The following is a 22,323-nucleotide window of genomic DNA, read 5'->3' as shown; positions in this document are numbered from 1 at the left end:
GTTTGCTGGTGTTTGCAGGGGATTTAGCAAGCTATAAGCTTACTTTCATAAAAGTCAATTTATTTCCAACTAAATTTACTTCTTTTATTGATATAAATTCAGGCAATCACAAAAACTTAACTCTCAAAGAAGTATAACTTCTGTATGTGAAACTTCATATGCTAAATCCTACTGTGTATAAACTAGAATTGCCACATATCGCCGGCCAAAATTAAGTCTGTACTTTGGGGTATGGAGTTTTTTGCCCATTGTGACCAAGAATTGTTTCACATAACTGGCACAAGAGAAAAAAAATTCAAATTCTGATCTTAGGGAAAACAGTAAACAGAATGGTCATCAAGTTGAAATGCTGTTTCTCAGATAGATTCTTGCTCATGCCAAGGGCTGAGTCACTTTATGCACTATGCAAACTTAACTTGTGACTGTTAAATTCCTATGAAATATTATAAAGAACTTTCAGTATTCAAGGAAATAATTATTATTCATTGTATGGCATGTACAGGTTGTTAAATTTTTAACTTAATTTTCTTCTTATTATTTTCTTTAGAAAATACATGAAATTCCACATTCAGAAATAAAAGCCTTCCTTTTCTATCATACACACTACTAACAAAGTTTAAGTAGTACCACAGAATTGATTCTGTATTTGACTATTCCACTAGGTGGCCAAGTAAGGAGACAGAGAAAAATTCCCCTATGTGGCACAGTACTTCAACAGTAGCTTCCATGTTGTGCCATAAAAAATTCTCCAGACAAAAATCTTTATTTTCTACGGAGAGATACAGCAGACCAGCCAGTCAAACAGGCCTTTAAAATACAGTATAATTTATTTATGTCAAGGACTAAATCTTTTCAAGTCACTTAAAAGAAGATGAGGTGTGTCACACAATACCCTAAAATATCAATTACTCCTTAATACAAGATTTTTCATTTCCAAGAGGAATCTGAAGATTCTCAGAACCTTATTGTTTTAAGATATGCTTACAATCAAAATAGAATGCTGAGCTCCAATTTGTTCTGCAGTGTAGAATGCTCTTATTCTTCTGAGAAAATTTTTATGCTCAGGACTTAACATTATTGTCAGTACTGTCAGATAAGGCACTTCTATAAAACAGAAAGTATACTCTTCTGAAGTATGAACAGAAAAGTGTCATAGATTGGCATGACTAGACAAATGTATCTTGCCCTTTAAATTAAGGCTTTCATTATTCTTAATTTATCATTGAAATCACGTCCCATATTTAATAAGTTATCAGAAACAAGATGATTTTTAAAATAAAAGGCAAACTTGACAATTTCCTTTAATTCTAATCTAACATGCAGTTGTTGCCTAGGACACTACTTTTTTCACCGTGTATATCCTACAACTGCCTGGCTCCGGCTGACTACAAAAAGTAAATATGAACATAAAGATGTCATAAAACAATGTCTTTTCAAGATTTAAAAAAAACTACACACACAAAAAAGAAAACAGAAAACATGGAGTTAAAAAATGATGTCATTTTCTTCGTCTGATCACAACCACCATTTAAGGATTCTTAATAAGATAAATACAACAGAGATGCATGATATCCATACAGTGCTTTTGCAATTTTCAAGATAATCAACTACTTTATTAAAATAAACCATACATTCAGCTATCTGACAACAGGCATCTTTCACTTATAGTTACATACTTCCTTCAGTACAATGACACTAAAAGTCTTTTGACTAATTGCTATTCTGGCAACTACTTATTGCTGCTGAAACATCACCTTCTTCCTTAATTAATTACATAACTATCCTGGCGGACTGATGTTCCATAAATGTGTGTCCACTAACCCAATATCAAGCTGTCAGTCTTGAAGCAGTCTCCTTGAAATAGGTCATTGAATCATTTCAAAGAAGGTTACAGTAGAATGTACCCTACAGCATCTGTTGCGTGAAGTCAAAGGGTAGGATTTCAATATGGGCGCTCTTGGTAATTCATTTCTCCTTCTATATATTGTGCAATGAACTTCCTTGACACAGGGTGGCTAGGATCATCCTGTACTAATAGCCAGTTTCAGAACTGTGACAGCAAGAGGAATCAGTCTTGTTGTGGATCTCTTTCTACACTTCTATCATGTTTGTTGCCTCAGTCTACATTTGTTATAGTCATAGTCATATTTTCAAGATTTCTTTACATTTATCAGCTAGTCCTTACTGCTTCTTGGCTTTTTGTTTTTTTCTCCTTCCTTCTTCAGCCCAACAGACTTCACAAGCCCTAACTATATCTGCTTTTAACCAAAAGTGAGGTCGCCTTTTAGGACTTTGCTAGAGCCAAATAAAGTCATTCTTTTCCCATTTGCAATTTCCTGGGCTTTCAAAAATCCCCTGCCTCCCAACCTCTTATGTAAATCATTGTATCAGGGAACAGTTTAAAGGACTGTGGTACCTTAGATAAACTATTACTTAAAGCAGTTTGCTTAAAATTCAAACAAAGCCATGCATGAATATAAGAAAGAACCATAGTTATCATAAGTACATCATCATTCGAACTGATGCTTTTCCACTAATCAAAGAAAGACACAATTTACAAGGCTTATGTATTAAATAATCAAAGTAAATTTAGGTACAATAAAATAAGAATAGTAACATCTTTCCTCTGACTTCTGAAAAGAAAGCAAACAATATCACCACAGCTCCAGAATCAGAAAAACATTTATATGTTGCCTTTTAACATTTCCTGTATCTCATATTACACTTTTACCATTACCAAACTGGACAAAAAAATAGATTAACTGAGTAAAACAAGAATTAATGTCTACACTGACATTGTTTTACTAGGTTTGGTTCAGTTATAATTCTTTTTCAACTTGGCATAATCGTAGCTAACCAAAGCTAAAATTCAGTCAAGTTTTAAGCCTCAAACTTTATAGCCAAAATCATCACAGAAACAATTATTTTCTCAAACAATTATCAAAACCTTTATACGTTTAAATGACCGTACAAAACATTTTTTAATTACTTTGCAGAAAGATTAAAAGTTAATTCATCTTAATTTTATAAACTGTAATTTTACCAAAACAAAATAAAACTTTAAGTAAATTAGTCCAAACTCCTGTTTGAGCTCAGATAAAGAGCTAATCTTAGCTTTAAATTTCATACATGAGAGTAATTTTGGAAGACCCCAAGTTAAAACTATATCCAAACATCATAATAAGAACTTTATCCATAATGACCTTGGGGTGTCCTTAAGGGAACACACATCTTTATTATATGCCTTAGCAATGGTCAGAGAATTAAGTAGTGCTGGAATGTAATTGACAATGCACTACATGTACGGGGGGAACACCAGGGAACTGCACCACTGCGTACAGACCAGAGACTGAAAGACTGTACTGTACCGAATCTGACAAGAAAAGTTTAAAGATCAGAAAAATACAAGGGATCACAAAATTTTATCCTGTATTCATACAGGTTGTGTTATGTATAGAGTACTAGATGCTTTCTAAAATTTGTCCTCACCCTTGGAAAGGCAAAAGTGCGATCATTAAGATTTTGCCAAAACCACAGCACAGACACTCCAGCCCACTTTTAATACAAACCTATTTGCCCAGCGCTAGTGCATATTTTCTTAATTCTACCGGCAATAGAAACCACAGCTGCTTGTCCAGAACAGGATTTATTGTATGCCCAAAAGCTAGAATTTATGAGAATCTTTCTCAAATTATATAGACAAAATATAGATTGTTACCCCCAAATTCATCCCAAATTCCCTAACCGTAACAAATTGCCAAATCTCTGCGAACTCCTTCTTTTTATAGGGCGAAAAAACTAGTCAGAAAAAAAAAAAAAAAAGGCAGGAGGAAAAAAAGCAAAGTTTATTATCCCCTCTCATCTCTTCTGAAAAAACAGTATAAAAGCAATTCCAATCCATGCAAAAACCAGACTTCTCAGATGTGAGAAGTGTTTGAAAACATTAAACTCGCATGAAACATCAGTATGAAACATGCATCATGATACACAGGCTGCTGCATTATATTCTACAAAGTTACTTAAAAGCACTGCACCAAAACCCTTAGTCAATTGAAGAAAAAAAAAATCCTCTCTGGTTTCTTTTCCCTGCTCAAGCATCATTAACTAACTACAAGCCAGTCCATCAAATACCTTCTGTACTTCAAAAATTTCTGAGTCAGTATATTCAAAACAAGTAATCTTTAAAAATAAAGTGACCTAGTGAAAAGTAAAGTTACCATTCTACCTTAAACATACAAACTATATTACATACCAGCATTAATTTCAGCAATAGTACATAAGAATTTCTGTGCTTCAGAGCATTAGACAATGATTCAGCTTATTCAACATCCTATCTCCACCACTAATTCATTTCTACCACTTCATTTAAGAGCAAAATACAAGTAACCAATTGTTGAATGATAAAACAGAGAAGAGAACAGCATCAAAAAATCTTTTCTGACCCTTGGAGAAGATACATTAACTCAATAAAACATACTGCTTGTGTTATAACTCAGTTATTATCTGGTAAACATACTATATAAATAAAACTATCTAAAAGATTTTTGAAAATGTCTTTTTCAACAGAATCCAACCTATCCGCCTCAAGACCAAGATACAGCATATTTTTATGATCGGGCTATTTTCAGGTGAGCCTCCCTTTAAGTGAAAATGAAACATTTACATTTAGGTGCTATGGAATACAGAGGTTTTTTAGTACAAGTGAGTATTAACCAAATGAAAGCAATTAAACTCCTGCTTAGGTCAGAGTCAACTTGTAGTTTACAATGAAGTAGGTTCTAAGTGAAATAAAACTAAACGTTGAGTTCAGTTTCCTGAATTGTTTCCACTCATAGTCATAGTGTGCTACCAAAGCTTTAAACAGAGGTCGTACTGTGAAATTTCACATATCAAGTCACAAAGTATTTCCTGTGGAAAATTCTTCTCACAAGTTATTCTTTACAAAAGGTCAACACATTTTGATGTGCATCAGGGTATGAGGAAGATTCATGGTTTCTCCAGCCACTGTCCTGTTTGCAGCGTGAACTGGAATTTAGTCAGGTGTTTCAAAGACATAACATAAGAGACATGTGAATCAAATACAATAATAGGGCAACATGGTTTTTGTAAAGTGGTATAACAACTTCAGTTTCATTTTCAGCTGCTTTTGGTATACCAGTAAGGATCAACAATTTACAGTTTGCATACTATGCTCAGTCTACCTAGATACGTCAGTTTTACTGGCATGTGAGTTTAAGTGATTTATTTTCCACAAAACAGTGTTCCCGCAGACTCCTCCCAGAAAGAAACTGCAAACTCACTCTTAATCAAACTTTTCAATTATTATATATAACAATCTATTTTTTGTTTTATAGTCAGAACCACATATAAAAAGTCATTCTTACTAAAAAGGGAGAGAGAGATATCTTGTAATTTTTACAATTACTTTTAAAATACTAAGATGCTTTAATCAATAATAAAATATTTTTGATAGCCAGATCTTCAGAAGATTGAGACTTGACTGTACCTTGCTTTTATTGGAATTCTGTAGAAAGATTTTTACAGTGGCATCACTGTTGTACATGAGTACTCCTATACAGTAAAAATGACAAGGAATCTCTCCTTTTCCAGCCATCATCTTTTCATCACAAAAAACAATATTGTATTATATTCAAGGCCCACTTGAATTCTAGTGCAACTTAAGTGCAGACAAGGATAGAAGTTGGAAGTGAAATGCAAGCCCTTGCAAGAACTTTTGAATTTATCCTTTTATTGGTACGTCAGACTTTCCTGAGCCAGTCTGTCATCTTGGGAACTTAATAAGCTAAGCTGGTATTCTAAAGAACTGAGAACTGGCCACATTTCAAGAGTTTTCCCTCCTCACTACGGATAAACTATGTTAAAAAAAAAAAAAGATATCATGATTCTAGGTAATGAATGAAATATTTTAAATTTTTGCAATGAAATCTTTTAAATTTTCCTTTGTTTATTTGAGAGAAACCTTTCAGTTCAGAGGTCTGTTGTTGACACAAGAAGTTTTTAAAGACAATCTGACGGCCCCCACATACCCTGTACTTTGCAAACCTGTCTGTTCTTACATTCTGGAACACTGAAAAAAACCCGACCACCTAAAACCAAAAACTTATAGACAAAAATCTCACTATAGAAAGGGCTGGAAAGGACTTTGCATCTTGAAGCTAATTTCCATAAAAGGAAACACACATCTGATTCATGCAAGCCATCTTTTAGAAGACCAATAATTGCATAAAATAATCTAAGTATATAAATACCACCAAAAATACACCTGCCTGTAACTTCATATTCTTTAAAGCTTACGTTAGAGGATATTTTATATGGTGAGAAATATAAACAAAACAGATTAAAATTCTTAACTCGTCTATTTACAGAACTATGACAATTTCAGAACAAAAGCTTGATTAAACAAGCAGAAGAAAAATCCTTATGTTGCTTGTGGTAAATATCTTAAAATGTGACACGATCCCACAAGCATCATTTCCAAGATCTACATTTACTTTTCTTTACTGTAGTTAATTACCAGGGATAAGAGTTTAAAAAAATAATGACATGAAAGACAGAAATTAAACAAAATTAGGTAAACATGAGAAGGGGAAACTTGGCCTACACAGAACACTAAGTTCATTTTTAATTTGCTTTCCCATGTTTTTTAACACAAATTTCATGACTATGTTGTAGATGGTTTATTTGTTGAAAAGAAGATAAGAATGTGAGATGCTTAACAATGGCCAAGGTTTTTGATGGTTTCTGCTACAAAGTGTCTAACGGTCTCTGTTAATGGATTTCCCAGCATGTTTGGCAAGCTAATATTCCAAAGACAACTGAAATAATTCTAAGGGCTTTGGTATATTCAGATCCTTGAAAATAAATCATTATTTGACTTCTCTATAAGCTCCATTTTCAACACTGTTGCCATATTAAAAAGGACCAGTCACAACAAGTGTAGGAATTGAGAAGGTTTGGTCTTAAACTTGAGTGTCTGGTCTACCTAGGTATTAATGAAAGATCAGCGTGGAGAAATATTGTCTGTTTACAACAAATAATTCCCTGAAATACAGGGGAGTGATTATCAGAAAATGTAACCCATTTTCACACATAAAAAGACAGAACAACAGCAAGTCTGCTGCAGTAAGTCTGCAAAGAGTAATAATTAGCTCTAAATGTAAGAAAAATGTGAGCTTTTTGTTACTAACTTGGCAACCTTACAGACAGAAGCAAAAAAGTGGCAACTCTCTTTTCCTTTGTATGCCAAAAGAAAGGCACTTTCACAAATCTACCAGTAGGAAAGACTTATCTATGCCTGGAATGCAGAGAAGGCAAGTAGTCAACCCTTTTCCATTGTTGTTCAATCCAGAGTTTCAATACCTAAATTAGAGGATTTGGGTCTTGAGGGATTTGGGGATTATTTTCTGGGGTTAATGATGAATGGTTCATATTTTTTACACAGCTATCCTTAAACAACCAATTACATTACACCAGGATACATTACATTCACCATGCCACAACTCTGCTTGGAGCGGCATTACAAAATTATAATTGTCTGGTATCAGACACAATTAGTCATAATTCCAACACCCATGACTGCAACAGAACCTAATTTGGGCCATAAACAAGCACTTGATTGCAATAATCTGCATCAGTTTGTTTTATTAACACCCAAGGAATGCAAAATAGGACAGTATTCATCATAAGAAAGATTTTTCCTTCCTACACCTTTTAAACAATTCAGTAGACTTGCTTAGGTGAATTTCCACACTCAAGGTAATTTGGGGATCAGCCAACAAGTCTGATAAATATAATAAATTCCCGAAGATATGAGCAGTTATGAAGTCCCCAAAATGTTAAATATTACTTTTGTAACTACAAAAACACATTTGACTCATTTACTTAAAGAAAAAAAAAATCTTAACCCTGTTCGATATTGAAATATTAACCATTAACTAACATTTTAAAAGAATCCATGAGATTATTTCCTCTAACAAAACTTCAGAACAGTTTATGCCTTCACTGAATTCTCTGATGATTCACTGTTATTCCCTTTTTATTTTTTTAAGTACATGGCAAAGCACTACTGAAAAAGTATTTAAGCTATAAACAAACAACGAAAAAAAGCTTGATTTTTTTTTTTTTTTTTTAAAACCTAACAAGTTGGTTGCAGTATTTTACTCAGGCTGGCTGCAGTATTTTACTCAGAGGCTGGCATATCTGATGTTATTTCTCCTCAGAGTAGTGTGATCTCATTGACCAAAATATGGCAACTAACCATGTGAGGCAACAGGAAGACCTGTATGAAGTACATTCATGCCATGGTTCCCTGGTATTAAAGAATGTCTTTATATAACTTGAATATAAATAGTCTATGAGAAATAATATGCTAAATATAAATATTGCTTAGAATCACAGTGTTCAATTAAATCCCTAATCTTTTGTGCCAAATCATAGAAACTGATAAACGTAAATCTTCTTTTCCAGAAGGCATATCAGATCTTCCCAGCTGCTGTTGACTGGTAAAATAGTTTTCAAAAATCAATACGGCACATGGGCATGTTCCTTTACCCAACTATACATGAAGAAATTATTCCTGAAAAGGGACAATATCATCCATGAAAAACTCTCCTTTAGCTCACACAAAAGCATTTATATGGTGAAAAACTGTATCTAAAAAACATACAGAACTTTCATGCTATACTATAAAATAGTTGCATTTCACAAATTGTTTATATTTTCAGAAATAAAAAGGAGGAAACATAAGTTCAGCAATTATCAATAGCTCACTGGGGTTTTTAAAATATAAGTTCAAACAGAAACAGCCAGATATTTTATACAAATCTAGCACAAAACAGAAATGAAAAATGCTGACATGCAACATGTTCAGTGGCCCATCTAAAGTGTGACAGTGTGAAGAAAATTCCCATTTGAGATCCTCCACCGCAAAGTGGTCCCAAAAAAAGTACAGGAAAAGAAACACAGTAATTCTCCAGAAGTGAAATAAGGGAGGTATGGAGAAATGGGACATCACCAGTGGCCATGCTTAGCTTTTCTCAGGAATGGAAACTTTTGAAAATTTTTCCTGGATAGGTTCCCTGTAGGTGAAATTAGTATAAGTTGTACTGATGGAGACAGACATATTTCTATAGATAGTCCAATTTCAACATTAGCTAGAACACTAAGAGTTATTAGCAAAATTATTAAAAGGCTTATTATGAGTTGCTACAAACATGTATGATGACTAAAATTACTTTCTACTTTTCTGCAGTCTATGACATGGGCTGTCTTCAAGCAAAGGGTTCTAAAAGCATCATCAGGTCCCCTACAGAATGGTGCTCTCTCAGACTTGGAGCTTAGTAGGCCTACTTAACATGTGATTAACGGAGTCACACTCCTTGAGGCAAATTAAACATGTTTGTGCTTGTCCTGGTTTGAGGTAAGACAGAACCAATTTTCTGTTCTGTAATTTTACTTTTTAGCTGGGCCTCTTCTAACTGACTAAACTCTGAAATTTACAGCATATTGTTCAGAAACTGTTCGCTCTCAGAGTGATAAGACCTGATTATACCAAGGAATGGTACGCACAGAGGCTCTTGCTTATACTTATTGCTATAACAACCAAGGTCAGCTTCAAGTTATTTGCCCCATTAGAGGGTCGGAAGTGGAAAAGCATAGAGGGGTCCCACCTGCAGGGAGGAGCAGACAGGACAGGTGACCCAACACTGACCAACAGGGTATTCCATCCCATCTGCATCACGCTCAGTATAAAAGCTGAGGGATCAAAAGGTCAAGTCTCTTTCTTCAATGGCAGACATCCGAGGAGGACCATGTCTGTTCGTCTGCCTTTGATCCCGATCTGAGCGTTCCTGACTCCAGATCCGGAATTCAGCTCCTGTCTGTCGCTGACTCCAACGTGGGACTTTCCCTATGTCTGCTGGTGACGTGACTGTCACCCTGGGACCTGGATACAGTTTTGTATATATTGTATACTTTTAAAAAATATTTTATTATTATTATTTCATTATTTGTTAATATTTTCATTAAAGTAGTTTAGTTCTTTTTCTAAACTCGTAAGTCTCCTTATCTCTTCCTCTCCTCTCTTTGGGCGGAGGAGGGGCATCTGTCACTCTGATTGCCCAATCCGGCCAAACCACAACAGTGCTTAAAAATAAAAAGGTTTCATTAACAATGGATTGGATGGTTCTACCTCCATAAGCAGCTCTACAAGAAGTCTGCAAAGACACAACATGATACAATTCCCTATACACACTTGCACCAGCACTGATCATGTGAGCATCAAGAGGTAATTGGCACAAACTTGAGCATAGGAAGTTCCATCCAAACATGAGGAGGAACTTCTTTCCTTTGAGGGTGGCAGAGCACTGGCACAGGCTGCCCAGAGAGGTGGTGGAGTCTCCAACTCTGGAGACATTCAAAACCCGCCTGGACACGTTCCTGTGCAACCTGCTCTAGGTGACCCTGCTCTGGCAGGAGGGGTTGGACTAGATGATCTGCAGAGGTCCCTTTCATGATTCTATGATTAGCATGAGGCATTTTAGCCTAGTGTTCAGTTCATGCCGCAGCATCAGCTCTGTTTACCAAAAGTGGTCCCTGAGCACTAACATTCCAGGATGGATTGCTGCAAGACAATGCTGTGACATTTCTTATTTCATCACCAAGGGAAACTCCCTAACGCGGAGTCCTTCTGTCTCTGGCATTCCTCCTTCCAGAAAGTTTAAGCCACTCTGCAGTTGGGCCTCCTTGCCCTCCATGCTAGATCATTCCTTGGTCATGAATTACTGTTGCTGAGCAGTTATAATTTGAATTTCCCCTTCACTACCTACATGGTCAGATTTGTGTTCCCAGTTCACATTTGTCCACCAAGTCATTTTTTTTCCCTCCTGTCAGATCTTTTTTACCTCTTTAAGTCTAATTAGAATTCTTAGCTTTACCTACTACTTCTCCTAACTTGATTCAGTTTTTGTCCTTTTACTAGAAAGTTTCCACAATAGTACAAAAGACACAGGTTTATCCTCCATGGTAACAGCCAGTTCTTTCATCTTACCAACTGAGAGGAACTAGGAAGAACATGAGAGAAAAGTTACAGATTCAGCCTTATTTCATCCTTAACTCCTTCTTTTACTGATAAAAACCTGCTGAATTGCTCTGTGAGGCTGCTTTCGTGCAAGTGCAGTTTGTTGAGACTGAGGAGGTCCAAGATGTGGATATGTGATAAATAATCAAACCTGAAGTTTACCACGATTGACTGAACATTTTTGTTCTGTTCTGGTTTTAAGTTTCATTACCGAAAACGGCTAACCTACTTTATTTGAACTTTCACAAAGTGCAGAGTGAGAAAATATGTCATGCAAAATGTCAGGCCAAAGAGTCCAAATTGGAAGCAACACAAGAGACAGTGTTAAAATGAAAGAGGCTGAGCAACCAAAAAAAAAAAATAGTACCAAAGATGACTGTCTGTAGTACATACTTATTATATACAGTTACAATAATATTATTTGGAAATTGTGTTGTCTTGACAACTCATTTACCTTGAATTCTTCAACGATAATACTCAAGGCTTCATGTCCAGTTTTTCTCATGTCTTCTAACTCCTGCTTATGCTTTTCCTGTACAAAAACGTGGAAAGATTATACACAACACAGGCATCCAACGTAACGTTTTTAATTAGGAAAGTAAAAGACCAATTATTTCCTCATTTTGGTATCTTTCATGAAGAAATGCACACATCTTGTCTCTTTACATATATGCTTACTTCAAGTTGGTCCTAATATTAAACTTATTTTTCTGTATTTCATAATTTTACTTTATTAGTCCCCAGATAATTCTAAATGGTTCTCAAAATGTCTTTAATATTTTCTTTGTTAGTCTAATTTTTCTGGTTTCTTGGCACCTGTAGATGGCACAACTTCCAAATCATTCTCTTAGTAAATACTATTTACTGCCTATATTCATAAAAATGTTAAAATGGACTCGTATCAGATTCAGTTTCCTCAGAAGAGCACACCCTCCTCCTACTCAGTGCATAGCTCCTTTTTAATCTTTTTTTTATTCTTAATGTTCTCAGGAAAAGTGTTCTTGCATAAGATAACCTGAATATGCTTTTCAAATAAAGCTCTACTGTTTACTATTTTTTTACTCACAGTATTATGTAAAAATAACACAGATAGGAACATTCTAATATTTTTGCCTTTACATAAAAATGCTTGCCTGTGGTTTGCTATCTGAGTCTGCAATGTGAACACCTCATTAGATTCTCACCAGCATTTCATGCTTATCAATGAGCAGCACCACTTTTTCAAATCACCAATTATAAGAAGATGAAAAACTTTCCCTCCTGCCACATTTGTTGCTTCAGGGATCTGTTCTTAAATCCACTAGTACAGCAGGTCATAGATGTTTTAATCACCTCAGCAAAATGGTGCAGAAAGCAGAAAACCATTCATCACAAACATTAGCTTGCAGTGATTACATGGCAAAACCATCCACAACTTACACTACGCATTTATTGCCTTTTGGATGGAATTCAAGTTGAAATTTATTAATACAATTCTATGTTTTTTAAGATCTGTATGTTTGAAGTAAGCAAAACCTAGTGTCTAAACAAAGCACATTCAATTTTACTATGAAAGGCTATATAACACCATGAAAAAGAAATTGATCAGTCTTGAACTCTATATTTGACTAGAGGTTGCTCCTCTGCCATTCAGTTTCTTTCTCCTGAAAGGGCCATCTTACCAAAAAGTTTGAAATTATAGCTATACAAGCTTCTTATTGTTCATCCAAATATAATGAGACATTCGTATTCTCTTGAATAGAACTGTTTGGGTTGTTTCTCTGAAGCTCTGCAAGAACAACTGATATGAAGCAGAAGAATCCAAGACGGAAATATTTTGACATGTAAATAAACTACTACATCAGATAACAATGCACAGCATTTACGTACAACAGTTCAATCACATTGTGATACACAGGTATTGCTGATACCACGAACTAGTTAAACTCAGATGTTATACAAGTAAAAAAAAAATAAATAATAAAACAAGCCAAAACAACCGCTGAGCTAGAAGTATTTTTATAATACAAAACTACAGAATCGGTATAAGGAGGAAAAATATGATCCAGTGCTTAACTCCAAAACTTCACAAATCATTAACAAATATACTCTCTGTGAAAAGTGAACATGGGGGGCGGGGGGCAGGAATGAGGGAAATGTAATTACTACAGTAGCATATCCTGGATTCACAAATATGAAAAAAAGAATTATATAGAAAGAGGAAGTTAACGGTCATTAATTATTCTAGCTGAAAAAAAAACCCCACCAAAACAACAAAACCAAAACTGATGAGAAAGCACTCCATGTTGAGAGAAGCCTTTAAATGAGAAGATTTAAACCAGTAAGATTTCCATCTAAGATCTATGAGAATTACCTTGAATGTGACAATGAGACATAGCAGATCACGTGTGTTGACCAAGGAAGTAAGGTATTTCGTTCTGGTTAAAAGTAGAGTGCCTCTCACTAGCACCACCAGGCAAGTCAAGTGACAAAGCAAAAAATGCCTCAAGTTTTTCTGAATTAGTGACTTGTTCAAAGTCACGTACTAAATGCAAACCAGTAACACAAGTTGAAGCATCAACACCAAGGTATAACTACCAACACGAAGATGCCATCCAACACACTTTAGACTACTTAATTTTCTTAAAATATTTCCTAAAGTACAGGGAAAAAGTCATCAGTACAGAACTAATAGTAAGGCATCAGTTTGCTTGGGTCAGGTCTAGCAATCAGTTTCCACAACAGGGGTAGAAGAGAGAATGAAAGGCCATTATTACAAGCACACAGACAAAAACGCCCCCTCCAAGTAAGGTCTTCATCCAATCTGATGAACACTACACTGCCTTTTTTCTGTGTCTATTTGCAAGATTTTTCAGCTAAGACAGCAGGCCTGTAAGTTTATTTCTTTTAACTTGTAAAAGGGCATTTCAATTCTTTTGAGGATGGCTGGCCTTTTCTTCTGAAAGTCTGTAAAATACAGTTTCAAAATCTTCCAGATACATCACTCAAAGGAATGTGTGCTTGCTTGGTCCTTGTAATACAACCCAATAAGGAGAAGAATCAAAGTCACTTTGAGTAACACATTTTGGAAGTGTGTACTTTGATTTACTGCCTAACAGTGAGGATATATTAAAGTTCCCGAGTTCCTTGATTTGGCTACGAACACCACAGAAACACTCCAAGTAGAGAAGCATACTCATTTGATGAACAATGGTCATGCCAGTTCTTCATAAATCTTCAATAAAATGTGTACTTTCCACAGGAAAATTAGTTTAATGAATTGACATAACTACTCTTAGAATTATTGCTCTGCTTGTAAGAAAGAAAAGGGAAGCTCTATGAAAATTTCTGAATGGTGTAGAATTGAAATTAAAATGTAATATTCAGATTTCCTACAAAAGAGCAAAGAATTTTGTGTTTTCTGGCTCTTGTAGAATTCTCCTGCATGGTTTGCATGACTTTGGAGAGGTTTTTAAAGAACGTTGTTGTTCCCTTCTTTTATTTAATAAATGCTTTTCAGAAAGGAATCAAACATGAGCTGAGAAGTTTGAAAATTAAGTAAAATCATCTCCAGAGGACTTTTACCCCCTTCCCCTTGTACTTTGTGATGGACAGAATCTCACATCAGAATGATGACAGTAATTAAACATAATCTTGGAACGCATTTTATTTTGTGATCAAAATCTTGACGATCACCCCAGAGAGCACGAGGAATTCTGTGTGGACACAGTATGAAAGTAACAGGTAACTCATTGCTCAATGGTTATCGATACTTCAATTTTTTCCATTTTGTGACTCATATAAAGAAATATATCATTGCGAACGATTTACGCATAAGAACACAGGCTTTAACGCTACAAAATGTACATGCCTTCAGAAATTCAAACAAAACTTGAATGATAAGGATGAGAAAATGAGACTGAACTTTGAAAGTTTTCTTACAATCTAAAAGCCAAGTGAACCCAGACTCTCTTTTTTTTTGATGTTAGGCCCCTATGAATCAAACCACTGTAGAGGCAAATGGATCCAAAAGCCTGGTGAGCTTCTGAGAGGTGTGGTTCCCAAGGACACCGCTGGGCAGAGAAGGCTTCCGAAGTGGCTGTGACAGGAGGAATTGCTACTGACCACCCGCCATCCATCTGCTTGTCACTGCCTGCAGATTACATTACCACTTCTTTTAGATCTTTTAGCTGAATTGCTTCCTAAATCATTTCAGTCTAAGTGAACCATTGTTAGCATAAACAATTTAAGCAGGGTTCTTTGTTAACATCCAACATTTCGACAGAAATGTTGGGCATGTGTTTGAGAGGTGTTACCCTTACACTTCCCAGTAAGCGCAGAGTACTACGTAAGATACGCAATAAGAGGATTTGTGAGATCTGATGGGGTAAGAAGGGAAAGTAAAGACCTCAAGCTTATTTTATTTCATTATATTTACTTACCCTTAAGTTGATATATTTTTCTGCTGACTTTTTAAGAGGCAGACAGTCTTGAATTGTTGGGGAAAAGCTTGTGCCACCCATAGACTCTGCACAGATTCCCTACTAACCTTCCACTCTGGCATGCCTGCACGTCACACATATTGTAACAGCAATAAGTGATCAAATATTGTGTGTCAGTACTCCTAGACCGTATCAAAAACGGCATCAAAAAAAGAGACTTGATACTGCAAATTAGGGCCATGAAACACAGCCACCTGAAAAGGAAGCAAACGGCTAAGTATCAAAGTATCTTTTGATAATAATTAGCACACATCAGTAAACACCATAATATTTTCACAATCCCATTTCTATAGCGGGCATAACTAACACCAAAAAACCCAAAGTTTTTAGAATAACGGAAGAAACTGATTTACATCATGCCTATTGAATTTATACATTTTCTCCACAGGTATTTTTTTCGCCACTGATTTTTCTGATCAGAGCAAAAGAAAATTTCATTTAATTCTCCCCCTTTTTTTATTAGGTTATCAATAATCACAACTTATAATAAAGATCAGAGCAGTAATACACAGATAAAGCAAAAGCCAGTACTGCAAAGAAGCACTATGAGATCACATATATATATGTGGGAAAAAATTATAGAAGAAATAAAATCAATTCAGGAGAAGATTCTAAATTTTTGCCCACTTTCACAAATAGCCAAACGTGATCCATAAAATAAAATCCTGTATTTTGGGGTCGACTGATATTATATGATTTTTACATTTTATATTACTTATTCATAAACTCTGTTAAAAAAAAAAATCGGGAAAAACATGTCAACAAAATAGTAAGTTAACACAAAGCACCCAGATTTTAACTGTATAAATGTTTCTGTAACACCTGTTAAGAGTCTTATATTACATGCAAGCCAGTGATATGAGTTGATGTTGACTGCCTATGTTCTGTAAGGCTGTGGTATCTTCATAATTAGCTGCAAGTCCGAGTCAACATCTTAGAAAGTGATATACTCTCTTCCCTCCTAATTTCTTTACTAATGCAAAAAGGCAAACTGTAGTTCACTGTAGGCAACTAAATTAAGAGCCAAATTTCAAATCCATCTTACGCAGTTTTGCTGTACGCAATTACATCATTAAGACTTTTCATAATGGACTCAATTCCTCCATTACATCAAGATTTTCCTCTCCACAAAAATTATCAGCTCTTTTCTTTCTTTCAAAGCATCATTTTAAAAAATAATAAATAACATTTAGTATCATGATTCTGTTAGGAAACTCATAACTTCTCATTTGAAGATACACATTTCCTCCAATTCACCCAAGTGTAGAGAAAAAAAATGATTGTACTGAATACAACCAGTAAATGACTGGTTTATCAGTGAACGAAATCACTGAAAAGTCGAGTTAAACATGATAAGAATCAGTCCATAATGGCTAATTAATATACACACTAGAGTGTGCTATTGTATATAAAATACAGATTGGTCACTATTTCTGTTCATGTGAAATAGTGTGAGCTCTCCAGAACTAAGACACAGGATTACCTCCAGGTCTATAACAAGGCAAGTATTTTCACTTTGGTCACATCATCAATATCCTAGTGAAAGATATGGCTGAGAACCTAAAGGACAAACATTTTTATAGGGAGGAAAGAAAGATTTCGGATTTCCTATATATATATATATCTATATATAGATAACCAAAAGAATATACAGTACGCACAACCCTAAGTCCAACACAGGAACCAAGGAGATGCTATGATTTATTTTATACAAGTAAATATCATTGCTACCAGGAGTATATAACAACAGAAGACTTTGAAGTGAATAATGAAGTGAGGTAGCAAACAAACTTTCATGAGCAACTTCCTAATATAGTGGCGAGGACATTTCCTGCTGAGTTCGAACTGAGCCGAGCCAGACCTGAGTGAGTGTGAATGGACCAGTCTGCCGGGAGATGCTATGCCTGATTCAATGTGAAAAACTATGTAAAGGAAATAATATGGAAGAGCCTGTACATGCCCAAAACTGAAATGTAATTATAGTTCCCATACAGCATGTAACTAAACTCTTCAAGTATTTGCAGTGTATAACATGGATCTCTGCCCTGTCACATTAAGATACTAATATTGTGTGAAAAACAACTACAATTTATATCTGCTCATTTCTTCTACAGGATGTAAATACAGACACTCTCCACTGAGGAGGACATTAAACAAGAAAAACAAGAGCTAACTCACATGCTGAACAACCTGTTAATTAATGCTAAGTGTTCTCAGTATTAATAAACATTTTGCTAGCAAAACAGTATGATATAGTAAATTGCACAGTACATTTGGCTCAGGAAGCCTTCTCTGACTGCCTTTCGTTTCTAAAAGATTATATAGATAGTTACTTCTTTGGGACAGAGCTACAACTGAGCCAGGGCATCTTATGCCACTGATACTTTCCTACTTCCCCATGTAATCTAAATGATGGGACATAGCAGCAAGAGAAAGCAAAGAAGAAAGAGCAAACAGGAGAACAATCCCAGGGAAGCCGACAAAAGAGAATATTTCTATTAAACAACGCGGTAAGCATGAAAGGAATTCTTATCTTCATTAGGACATTCTCACGTCTTTTATCTCAAGAGCATCAGTCTTCAGATTAAATTAAATTCCACAATTGTTCATAAAGAACTAAATATTAACTTGGAAAGGGTTGCTACCTGTCACCAATAGCTACTGTTACTGTAGGTATAATACTCAAAACAATTTTATATACCACATGCATTTATAAATAGATTAGTATTTATTTATTACTTTACTATAGTATATTACTATATAAATATGTATGAAAAAACTACACAAGGAGAGTTTTCCTTTTTTCTCTAGATAGGAAACTGACCTGCAGACTGCAAAGGAACAAAAAAGACTGCAGAACATTAGATTAACCAATGAATCACAGAATCATAGAATTGCCTAGGTTGGAAGGGACCTTTCAGATCATCAAGTCCGACCATCAACCTAACACTGACAAAATACTTCAATAAACCATATCTCTAGGCACTGTCTACCCATCTTTTAAATACCTCCAGGGATGACAATTTCACCACTTCCCTGGGCAGCCTGTTCCAATGCTTAATAACCTTTCCAGTGTAAAAATTTTTCCTGATATCTAATCTAAACCTCCCCTGGTGCAACTTGAGGCCATTTCCTCTTGTCCTATCACCTGTTACTTGGGAGAAGAGACTGACCCCCACCTCACTACAACCTCCTTTCAGGTAGTTGTAGAGAGCGATAAGGTCTCCCCTCAGCCCCCTTTTCTCCAGGCTAAACAACCCCAGTTCCCCCAGCTCCTCATAAGACTTGTTCTCTAGACCCCTCACCAGCTTCGTTGCCCTTCTCTGGACATGCTCCAGCACCTCAATGTCTTTCTTGTAGTGAGGGGCCCCAAACTGGACACAGTACCCAAGCTGGGGCCTCACCAGTACCAAGTACAGGGAGGGGGACGATCACTTCCCTAGTCCTACTCACCGCAGTATTTCTGATACAGGCCAGGATGCTGTTGGTCATCTTGGCCACCTGGGCACATTGCTGGCTCATATTCAGATGGCAGTTGAACACTCCCAGTGTAGGAAGTCAAGCAAAACTACCAGGAGGCCTGCATGGATGAACAAGGAGCTCCTGGCAAAACTCAAAAACAAACATCAAACATACAGAGGTTGGAACAAGGATGTGTAACCTGTGAGGAATACAGAGACATTGTCTGAGTATGCAGGGATGAGGTTAGGAAAGCCAAAGCCCAGTTGGAATTGAATTTGGCAAGGAATGTCAAAGACAACAAGAAGTGCTTGTATAAGTAGAGATGACAAATGGAAGGCTAGGGAAAATGTGGTCCTGTGCTGAAGGAGATGGTGGACCTGGTCACAGAGGGCACAGAAAAGGCTGAGGTACTGAATGCCTTTACTAGGAAGACCAGCCCTCAGGAATGCCAGAGACCAGGTCTGGAACAAGGACAACTTACCCTTAGTGGAAGAGGATCAGGTCAGGAAATACTTAAGCAAACTGGACATAATTAAGTCCATTAGGCCTGAGGGGATGCACCCGCAAGTGCTGAGGGAGCTGGCTGATGCAAGGCCCCTAGCAATACTTTTACACTGATCATGGTGACTGGGAGAAGTGCCCAAGGGCTGCAGGTAAGAAAGTGTCACTTCTATCTTCAAAAAGGGCAGGAAGAAAAAAACAAGGAACTACAGGCTGGTCAGCCTCACCTCAACACCTGGGAAGGTGATGGAGCAGTCAATCCTGGAAACTATCTCCAGGCACAGGAAGGACAAGAAAGTCACCAAGAGTGACAGCATAAGTCATGCTTGACCAACTTGATCACCTTCTATGATGAAATGACTGGCTTGCTAGACAAGGGGAGAACAATGGATATTGTCTACCCAAACTCCAGTAAGGCCTTTGATACTGTGTCCCTTAAGATCCTCACTGAGAAGCTGCTGACTTGTGGGCTGGATAAGCAGAAAGTGAGGTGGACTGAAAACTGGCTGAAGCACGAGGCCCAGAGGATGGCAATCAGTGGGCTGAAGTCTACAGCTGGAGGGCAGAAACTAGCGGTATACCCTAGGGGTAAATGCTGGGCCTGATCCTGCTTAATATCTTCATTAATGATCTGGATGATGGGGCAGAGTGTACCCTCAGCAAATTTGCAGACAACACAAAACTGTGAGAAGTGACGGATATGCCACAGGGTGAAGCTGACATCCAGAGGGACTTGGCAGGCTGGAGAAACAGCCTAGCAGAAACTTTGTGAAATTCAGTAAGGGAAATTGCAAAGTCCTGCACCTGGTAAGGAACAACTCCATGCACCAGTATATGCTAGGGGCCACCCATTTGGAAAGCAGCTTTGCAGAAAAGGACCTGAGGGGTCTCAGTGGACAAGAAGTTGAACACGAGCCAGCAACGTGCCTTTGCTGCAAAGAAGGTCAACGGTATCCTGGGCTGCACTGCCCCCAGGCTGAGGAAGCTGAGAGAGGTGATACCCCTTTACTCAGCACTGATGAGGCCACACCACGAGTACTGCCTCAAGCTCTGGGCTCCCCAGTACAAAAGACACATGGACATACTGGAGAGAGTCCAAAAAACCATCACAAGGATGATGACAGGACTAGAGTATCTTTCACGCGAGGAGAGACTTAGAGAGCTGGGATTGTTTAGCCTGGAGAAGAGAAGGCTTAGAAGCAGTCTTATCGAGGTATATAAATAACTGAAGGCAGGGTGCAAAGAGCACAGAGCCAGGTTCTCGTCAGTGGTGCAAGTGTCAGGACAAGAGGGACAAACTGAAACACAGGAGGCTCCATCTGAACATCAGGAAACACTTTTTTACTATGAAGTTGATCAAGCAGTGGCACAGGTTGCCCAGAGAGGTGGTGGAGTCTCCCTTTTTGGAGACATTCAAAAGCTATCTGGACACAGTCCTCGGCAACTGGTAGCCCAGCTTGAGCAGGGGGATTGGAGTAGATGACCTCCAGAGGTCCCTTCCAACCTCAACCATTCTGTGATCCACAATCATATTTACCAAGCCCTAATCTACTAGGTATTAATCACGAGGCTACTTATTTTTTCCCCTCAAAGCTTTTCCACAGAAAATACTTAAAAGAACTTGCTATTGTATTACAAAGCAAACAGTGAAGTGCTGCATATTTATGGACCTATCACAGGTGAACTCTTCCAAAAGACCCACTGCCTGCAGTTCACTACAGCATATATGCTGTTTTCCAATATTTATACTGGATATAACCTTTTATTCCTAGTTTCAAAAATACGAAACTTCAAAACCACCATTTACATTAACAAAACTATAATTGAACTAAAGATACCTCCAGCACCAAAAATTGGTAACATTTCCATTTAACCTTTCAGAAGTCACCAACATGTTTTGGAAACATAACTATTTGAAATAATGCATATTGAATTTTCACAGAGTTATACTATTCATAACACATAATGATGTTCATAGCACATTCCTGGAGAATAGCTTTAGTCTTTTCATGTATGTTTAAAAACCCAAGACGACTACAAAGAAACTTGACACTCAGTCCAATAGTTTCAAAAGCACTCAGGCAGAAATTCCACTTAAGCATGAATAAAAACTTCCTCAGATTTAATTCCAGAAGATATAAAGTAACAACTCATGGCAACATGGTATGTAAAGACTCTAAGATTAACATATCATTGAAATTTTTCCAAGGTAATAAAAGAACAAATTGTTTTCTTCCTTCCTTGTTTTTTCAGTATAGAAAATAAGTTGAAATATAATGCAAACAAACCTATTTACCACAAAATCAACAGCAGAAGAAGTTACATCTTTATATTTGAATCTCCTTTTCATTTTCAGCATCTTAGCTATTTCCTTTGGCCACGTGTGGATACAAAGCTTAGGAAGCAAACAATAGTGATAATATTTACCTCTTCTTCCAATCTTGACTCATTTTCTGATTTGTAAATATATTTTGGAACAGTAAAAACATTCCAAATCAGACAGGCTATCTGAAAACCAGCTGATAACACCTATTTTGCCATCAAAATGCAAGCAAAGCAGCTACAACACAAAGTGGCTGCTGTGTTTATTCAGAGCTACAAATGCTTTTTTGTTTGTTTGTTTGTTTCCTGGAGACAATGCATGAAGGGTATGATGTGCAAGTTGAACAAAAATGACAGAGCTTGCTGGAGAACCAGAGAGACAAATCATCAGCTTTCAATCAAGCTGCTATATTAGTTCCATTAGAAAGGTAACAAGAATTTAGGTCAAAAGATGAAATA

General features: G+C 36.6%; 1 protein-coding gene across 6 annotated transcripts in view; it reads right to left on the bottom strand.

The window, feature by feature from the left end:
- CCDC91 (coiled-coil domain containing 91) overlaps positions 1-22,323 on the bottom strand; it is a 148,371-nt gene that overhangs the window by 69,229 nt on the left and 56,819 nt on the right. For all 6 annotated transcript variants that reach the window (XM_054214313.1, XM_054214304.1, XM_054214323.1 and 3 more), the window contains one exon: positions 11,553-11,630. In XM_054214313.1, the coding sequence (XP_054070288.1) occupies positions 11,553-11,630 (78 nt within the window). The remainder of the gene's footprint in view (positions 1-11,552; positions 11,631-22,323) is intronic.

The sequence above is a fragment of the Rissa tridactyla genome, chromosome 1, assembly GCF_028500815.1.
Source record: "Rissa tridactyla isolate bRisTri1 chromosome 1, bRisTri1.patW.cur.20221130, whole genome shotgun sequence".
Lineage (NCBI taxonomy): Eukaryota > Metazoa > Chordata > Aves > Charadriiformes > Laridae > Rissa > Rissa tridactyla.
This window is presented reverse-complemented; position numbering and strand designations above follow the sequence as displayed.